Source organism: Sinocyclocheilus anshuiensis, unplaced genomic scaffold, assembly GCF_001515605.1.
Source record: "Sinocyclocheilus anshuiensis isolate Anshui unplaced genomic scaffold, SAMN03320099.WGS_v1.1 scaffold767, whole genome shotgun sequence".
NCBI lineage: Eukaryota > Metazoa > Chordata > Actinopteri > Cypriniformes > Cyprinidae > Sinocyclocheilus > Sinocyclocheilus anshuiensis.
Genome location: NW_015551124.1, coordinates 586,411 through 594,434, shown reverse-complemented (window position 1 = coordinate 594,434; position 8,024 = coordinate 586,411). Strand labels below are relative to the sequence as shown.

At 35.4% G+C, this 8,024-nt stretch overlaps 1 protein-coding gene across 2 annotated transcripts in view; it reads right to left on the bottom strand.

Annotated features, from left to right (window-relative positions):
- Window positions 1-10: 10 nt before the first annotated feature.
- The window catches only part of LOC107663155 (1-phosphatidylinositol 4,5-bisphosphate phosphodiesterase beta-1-like), an 89,484-nt gene continuing 81,470 nt past the window's right edge, over window positions 11-8,024 (bottom strand). The window contains exons 26-32 of one of the 2 annotated variants that reach the window (XM_016453316.1): window positions 7,238-7,457; window positions 6,523-6,703; window positions 5,711-5,787; window positions 5,535-5,624; window positions 5,047-5,104; window positions 4,873-4,959; window positions 11-390 (exon numbers count right to left, since the gene is read on the bottom strand). In XM_016453316.1, the coding sequence (XP_016308802.1) occupies window positions 187-390; window positions 4,873-4,959; window positions 5,047-5,104; window positions 5,535-5,624; window positions 5,711-5,787; window positions 6,523-6,703; window positions 7,238-7,457 (917 nt within the window). In that variant the 3' untranslated portion in view covers window positions 11-186. Of the gene's footprint in view, window positions 391-4,872; window positions 4,960-5,046; window positions 5,105-5,534; window positions 5,625-5,710; window positions 5,788-6,522; window positions 6,704-7,237; window positions 7,458-8,024 lie in introns of those variants that run through there. The other variant, XM_016453318.1, reaches the window with a different exon arrangement.

Sequence of the window (8,024 nt, the reverse complement as noted above, 5' to 3'; positions counted from 1 at the left end):
AAGCACATCAACAGAACACTAGAAATAATTCAGATGTAAATCTCCCAGCGTGACATGAAGCCATGTTTCTGATGCGACACAAACCCTCCTTCGTCTGCTGGAGTAAACGCAAGCCTTACAAATCTCTAGTTTGGAAATGAAGGAACGTAAAAGTGAAGTGGGAAGAGATCCTGAAGGTTTCTGACATCAGTCTTTCTTCTCCTCCTCTGTGTCGTCTTCAGACTGTGCTCCCTTCTGCATGAGTTTCTCCAGCGTGGAGGAGGAAGAGGGAAGAACCTCCTGCTCTCCGTCCTCAGTCTTTCTCTTGGTGCTTTCCTGCACAAACTCCTGGATCTCCAGAGGAAGCCGCCGGAATTTGTCCTGGTATTCCTGATCCAGGTCGTTCTGGAGCTGCGAACACAGGTCAGAATATTCAAGTTACAGTCTACAGGAAATTCTTAAAAAAAAGAAAAGTCAAAATCAAAATCAATACTTTTTCAGCTGACATCAATACTTTTGTGTTCTATGAAAACAAAACTTCCTCTACGTCCAAAATGAGCATTTATTGAAACAACTGCAAAAAAGCTTGATTTCAAACTCACATCCCACAGATATCACTTTAACTGCCACATTTACACATCAATAAAACCTATTATATGTTTGGAAACTTTATCTGTCCAGTCACAGTGAAGTAATAAGGAGGTTAACTAACAATAAGACATTCATAAATGATAAAATGTAGAAAAGTGTATGAAAAAAGCAAATAGAGTCTGAGAGAGGGTGGAAAATCTTCTTGAAAAACAATTAATTTGACCGTTTTTGGTGCAGAAAACCTTGACTAACATTATTAGAGGACTTCTAAGGGAAGAAAAATTAAACATAAATAATTAATGTGGGAAAAGTCTATAAATAAGCAAATAACAGCCTGTTTAATTGTAAGAGTCAGAGAGAGAGCGGTAAATGATCCTGAAAAAAATGATAAATTCAAATAGAAAAAAATAATACTTATAAATTTAAAATAAATTTTAAGCAAAAAAAAACTTGACTAACATTATGAGAGGACTTCAATAAAAAATGTAATAAATAATAAAAGTGGTAAAAGTCTATGAAAAAAACAAACAAATAACAATCTGTTTAATAACTATAATAATTGAGTCAGAGAGAGAGGGTGGAAAATGGTCCCAAAAAATAAATTAATCAATTTGATCAATTTAAATGTAATTTAATAACAAACCTAAATATATCATAAATACATTTAAATTTATCATAATTTTCAAAATAAATTCAGTGCAAGCACCCTCACTAACATTATTAAAGGACTTCAAGAAAAGACAAAAAACAACATGAATAAATAATAAAAGTTGGAAATGTCAAAGAAAAAAGCAAATGCTTAATTGTACGAAGTGAGTGGGTGGAAAATCACCCTAAAAAAATATGAATTTGATAAATATAGGTATAATTTCATAATAAATCTAAAAGTATCATACTTTTAAAACAAATGTAATGATACATTAAATATTAATTTGGTGCAAAAAAACAAACAAACAAACAAAAAAAACTAGACGAACATTATTAGAGGGAAAAACATCAGGTTGAAAGAACAAAATACTACTATAATAATAAGACCCCTGTGTAAACATCATCATTGTGAAAGTGCACTAATGGTCATGCAGCATTTCTTCTCTCATGAAGTGCAAATGTGGTGCGGTTCCGGTTCGGTGGGTGAATGTGTGTCTGTCTGACCGCAGGAGACCCTCAGAGTCGATGGCATGAACGCTAATGTGACACGGGACAGTATTGACAGATACGGATCAATATCCACTAATGCTGCAGCAGATCCAGGCCGTTTAGAGCGGCAGCGCTCGGGAATCACAAATAAACACATCAGTGCAGAGATTTCACCATATCACTCCTGTTATGCACATAAAACACTGAATTTGGAGAGTTACTGTATATGCATAAAAGCACAAAACTACATCATTCACAAGCTCAGGGCTTATAGGACAAGAGTCTTGACTTCATGCAATATGATTGGTCAGTTCTGATGAGTGACAGCTCACAGGCCAATCAAACTTTCGAGAGAGATAGAGTCAGATCTGTACTGTCACTGAAAAGCACATGTTCTCTGTTTCTGAATTAGGATCCACACTAAAAATGTGCCAGATGATCACAGTGAAATTCTCCAGGAGAAGAGCAGCTTCAAATTGAAATACTCCTGACAGCTTATGAAATATTTCAAGCGTTTAATATTTGAAGGGTCAGCCCTGAATGAACAGTCTGTCATCGTTCCCTCATGTTGTTATAAACCTGCAGAAGGTCTTTAGCAGGACTTTCAATGATGACTGAATTGTCATTAACCCTATAAAGCTACTGTATCATATTTGATACATAAGGCCTTTAAGTGATCAACATCAACTCAATCATTATTGGACTGCATTGCATTATATGTTTGGACCATTTAATCTCATCTCACTAAGACATATTACTGGAGATATAGAGCAGGGATGGGCAACTTTTAGTGCGGCCCACTGGATCATATTATACTCGGATGATCTATTTTAAAGTGCCCCTATTATGGATTTTTGAAAATGACCTTTCATGCAGTGTGTAACACAACTCTAAGTGAATGAAAACATCCTGCAAAGTTTTAAATCTGAAAGTGCACCGTGTATAAAGTTATTGTCTCTCAAAAGAAAGAGTCGGATCTGAATCATTGAAACGAGTCGTTTTTAAAAACGAATCCCAAGCCGTTTCGTGTTGACCTCAACATGAAACATTAGCATATTGCATGCGGGAAGCTTGAAAATGCAAATTCATTCCCCGGTAACGCTGTACACAAAGCAGCACTGTGCTCACAAACGCTGCTTTATCATGCATTACATGCACGATGAAATGAAAATGAGACCAATCGACCAGATTAGTGTAACGCAAAGGTGGGGTTTGGAAAAATGTATCATTAAGCGAATCGTTTGGGAGTCGTTGAGCAAGTAAGGTAAAAATAAATGCATATTATAAGACAATGAAAGTGTTTTTTTGACCTTGCATGCATGTCAGCCTGTTGTTGGGGATTCCCCAAACCAAAATATGAATCTTTCATAACCCATAATAGGGGCACTCTAAGGTTTCCGCAGGTCCTTAAAAAGTCTTCATTGTTTAAATTTAAGGCCATGAAAACTCTTAAATGGTACAAAAAGTCTTAATTATAAGAGGTCTTAAATTTGGGGACGGAAAGACAAGAATTGCTATATGGATTAATATGACGATTAAACTTCAAAAGGCTACGATGTCACTGAATAAACTTGAGCGCTGCACGTTTCAAAGTCGTGTAGTGTACAGCTGTTACCGGAAAACCGCTATATTTATGCGGTTCCGAAAGTGAAACCTGCTGGCAGAGAGCGAATTTGTATTTTCAATAAGACTGTCTGCTATTTTTGCTACATATTTTTAAATGTGAACCAGTGGATCGACAAAAATCTAATGCATTATAAAAATCTAAACAATTAAGACACTAAGATATATTTATTTGTTATTTAACATAATAATTAATTGAAAATAATTGTTTAAATTAATATAATAATTGATACTTTTAAACTTGATTTTAAAAATCCTGCAGATACCAGGTTATTTTATGGTACCATTTGGAATAATTATTTTTTTGAAAAAGCCCTTTTTAACTGTCCTTTTAGGTTGTTTTGAGAATGTTCTGTAGGCCACTAATAAAAAAGGACCTCTGTACATTTGTTTGTTGCAAATTTACAGACAATGCAATTGAGACTTGTTAGGGTAATATTTCTGTCCACTGACAACAAAGTTTCCCTTCTGAATTAGCATAACTGCACACAAGTTTTATAGTTAATAAAATCTTTAAAAACTTTAATTTCCTTCAATAAAAAGGAAATTGGGTAAGACGGTGTAAAAGGTGTGTGGACGTGGATTCGTAATCTGGCCCCTTGCTATAAAGGAGAAAAAGTTGCCCATCCCTGATCTACAGTATCATGATGCAACAAACTCAAATCTCATTGGTCAGCACTCACTTTCACTAGATGAGTTCTGCTCCAATAACAATAACAGTGATAATAATCATCTGCTGTGTTCATTTATGTGACATTAAAGGGTTACTCCACCCCAAAAGATTTGTTCGTCTTGGGAACACAATTTAAGATATTTTGGATGAAAGCCGGGAGGCTTGTGACTGTCCCATTGACTGCCAAGTAACTTACACTGTCAAGGTCCAGAAAAGTATGAAAGACATCGTCAGAATAGTCCATCTGCCATCAGTGGTTCAATCTGAATTTCATGAAGTGACGAGAATACTTTTTGTACGCAAAGAAAACAAAAGTAACGAATTTATTCAACAATTCGTCTCCTCCGCGTCACCGTAGCACCATTTTGGAGAGTGTCCACTGAACGTAAACAGCGTATGTTGTTCTACTTGTCTGTGTCAGCCGCGCCACACGGATACGCTGTTTTCGTTCAAATCAAAGCGTAAATAAACGTAGAAAACGTATCCGTGTGGCGCGGCTGACACAGACAAGTAGAACAACATACGCTCGCTGTTTCACTTCATGAAATTCAGATTGAACCACTGATGGCAGATGGACTATTCTGACGATGTCTTTCATACTTTTCTGGACCTTGACAGTGTAAGTTACTTGGCAGTCAATGGGACAGTCACAAGCCTCCCGGCTTTCATCCAAAATATCTTAAATTGTGTTCCGAAGACGAACGAAGCTTTTACGGGTTTGGAACGACATGGGGGTAAGTGATTAATGACAAAATTTTCATTTTGGGGTGGAGTAACCCTTTAAACTCCAGCTGAGGGGACAGACAGAAATCTGATCATTTCGGCACTTTTTTTATTAGTTATTGCAGTAAAACTCTGTAAACTCTTACCTTGGGTTTCTCGTCTAATATCTGTTGCAGGATGCTCTTATGAGTTTCTACCAGCTTCTCGTGTCTTTTAGTCTGAGCGTCTTCCAGCTAGTGACAGAAAACACAAACAGTGTGAAGTGTGAAGAGTCATATTTGTTCTGGTTTTGATGATGAGAAATGGAGAAAGTGTTTCACCCTCTTGATGTGCTGCACCACCTCGTTCACATACGACCTGTTGATCTCCAGCTTCTCCCTGAAACCAGACAGAAACTCTTGTGAGGCGTTTAACAGTGTTTTATTGCCATCTAGAGGACAGTTTTATAAAGAATAATAAAAATCTCTCTATTCCGTTCCTTTAATTGCCTCCCAGAACATTAATAAAAAATAACCTGAAAATAACCTTTTTTTTCTCTCTCTCTCTAAAGAGGTTCACATTTAGTTAGAAGATGATTATTTTATATTAATATATATCATATAATATAAAGTTTCTGTCATTTATTAATATTTTTGTAATATCCATACACATATACAGAAAAGATTATTATAATATTGTTAGATGATTATTATTTAAAATTAAATCCAAATATATTACATAGTTTGTATTACTTAATTTGTTGTTACATATACAATATCACTTATTTGGTACACAAAATGAGCATGATGATGAGCAGATGAAGTCTTACTCTTCGGTCAGGTGTTTCTCCTTGGATTTGGCTTCACTGATCTTCTCTTGTCTCTTCTTGTCCATTTTCTTTTTCAGCTCTTTCTTTTCTCTGCAAACACAGACGGGACAGCGAGGGTGACTCGACATGACCTTATGAATCATTAAAGAAGCCGGTGATATTCATAACAGACTCACTTCTCACACAGCTCCTTGATTTTCTTCATTTGGTTGCTCTGACTCTCCTCAGCGATGGCCGTCAGCTTCTCGATCACCTACAGACACAGCATTTCACTTTCAGACCAATTCATTTAAAACAAACGATGAAATGTTTTCTAAAGCTGGACATCAGAAATGCTTAAATAATTTAGATCTGATTTCTCACATAAAATAAGTCAAATACAGCCTCTCTCAAGGTACACACATCTTTAATATTGCACACTTGGTTGAATTATTTTTTTATGTATATTAACATTAAGTATTTTTCTTATATTAACTAACGTACTCTACTTTATTTGCTCTGTTTTATTCTGTGAAACCTTACTACGTATATGGAATAACCGTTTTATAAAAGCAATAAGCCCCGTGAAGCCGTGGTTTACAGTGAATTTATAACAGCTAAGGGGGTTTTAGCCTAACAACGCCCCTTAGCTGTTATAAATTCACTGTAAACCACGGCTTCACGGGGGTTATTGCTTTAATTAATATCCAAATATTAATATTATTTGTATTATCAATTAATACTATTTTTGAAACAAGAAACACGCTTTCTGAATTATTTTCATACATGCATTACATTTCTGTATTGTTTTACATTTTCCGATTTTAATATTTAAATTAGATTTTAAAATCATTGCCATGGTTTGATTATTTCCTGTTGTATTTGTTATATTTACTCTTTTTTTTTCAATTAAAAATGTAACTCTTTAAAACTCTTTAAAACTCTTTAAAACGAAAACTTTTTTTTTTCTCAGTAATATGTTTTTCTCGATTTGCATGTGTAATCGGACCTGTTTGATGTGCTCTTTCTTCAGATATTTCTCGCTGTAATACTGCTCCTGACGCAGATTGAGGAGCTGCTGCTGCTGCTGTTCTTTGAGTTCAGAGAGTTTCTGTCCGCTGTCCTGATCCAGATTGGCCAGCTCCTGCTCGAAGAACGAGGCTCCGTGTTCAGGATTGGACGACAAACACCTGACGAGACACACACAAAACAAGTCAATCATACTTATACAGCTAAAGTTAAACTAAAAGCTTTAGTTCTTATAAAGCATTCGCTACACCCTTTGCACTGCCAGTTTCAGTTGTTGCCATCAGGGTGACGTTTTAGAAAACCGAGCAATTAAAAATGTTTAATATGTATGCAAATATATGTACATATGGGAATGTATATGTATATGTGAGCCTGGAGCAGTCCTATCCTAACAAACCATACATCAATGGAAAGCTTATTTATTCAGCTTTCAGATGACGTACACATCTCCATTTTTTAAAATTGACACTTATGACTGGTTTTGTGGTCCAGGGTCACATATGTGCATGCTAAGGGAAATGTTGATATGTTCTATTGTATTTTTTTTTAAGTGCTTTTAGTATATTGGTCTTGTTATAACATGTTGTGAAGCCAAAGACAAATTTTCACTTGTGGACAATAAAGGAAAGTAACAATTCTCCTGACGTTCCTCCTCTCAATCCCAACAGTGATTGGATCAGTGGACGTCTACCTACCTCTTCTTACCGTCTCGTTTGGCAGACTTCAGCAGGACGGCTCGTTTGCGCAGGTAGTCGTGCTGGAACTCGTTGTATTTGGCCGTGTGCTCCTTGATCATCTCGGTGGTCTTCTTGTGGTGTTTCTTCACCAGGTCCTTCATCTCTTTATAATGTCGTCTCTGCTCTCGGACGAAGCCCTTCTGCTGTTTGAGCTCCTCGACGGTTTGCGCCTCCATCTCTGAAACAGAGGTTTCATGGACTGTAAAATTATAATATCACCACCACCTCCATATTTTATGAACCTTTTCCGAAGCTCATGTTGATGGATTTTCTGAAGCTGTACATCAGAAATGTTTCAATAATTTACAGTGTATTCAAAATGACTGAAACTCAACGGCTACCTGATAAAACACAACCTGTGGCTGTTTGTGTTTTTTTTATTTCTCACATTAAATAAGCAAAATACAGCTTCTCTGAAGATACAGACATCATTTATATTGGACACTTGACTGGATTATGCAATTTTTTATTTGTTTTTGTATTTTTAGCATTTTAATATATTTTGATCTTATATAAAATAAGCTGTCATGGTTTGTTTATTAGATTTTTTGTTTGTTTATGTCCACAGAAGCATACAATTAATATATATAGACATACATACTTAATATATTAAAATAATATAATATAGCAATGTTATTTTTTATATAACATTGCTATATACACACACACACACATACACACCTAACATATTAATATAAATAATATCAATAATTTGATATAAACAATATAATATAATATAATGTAT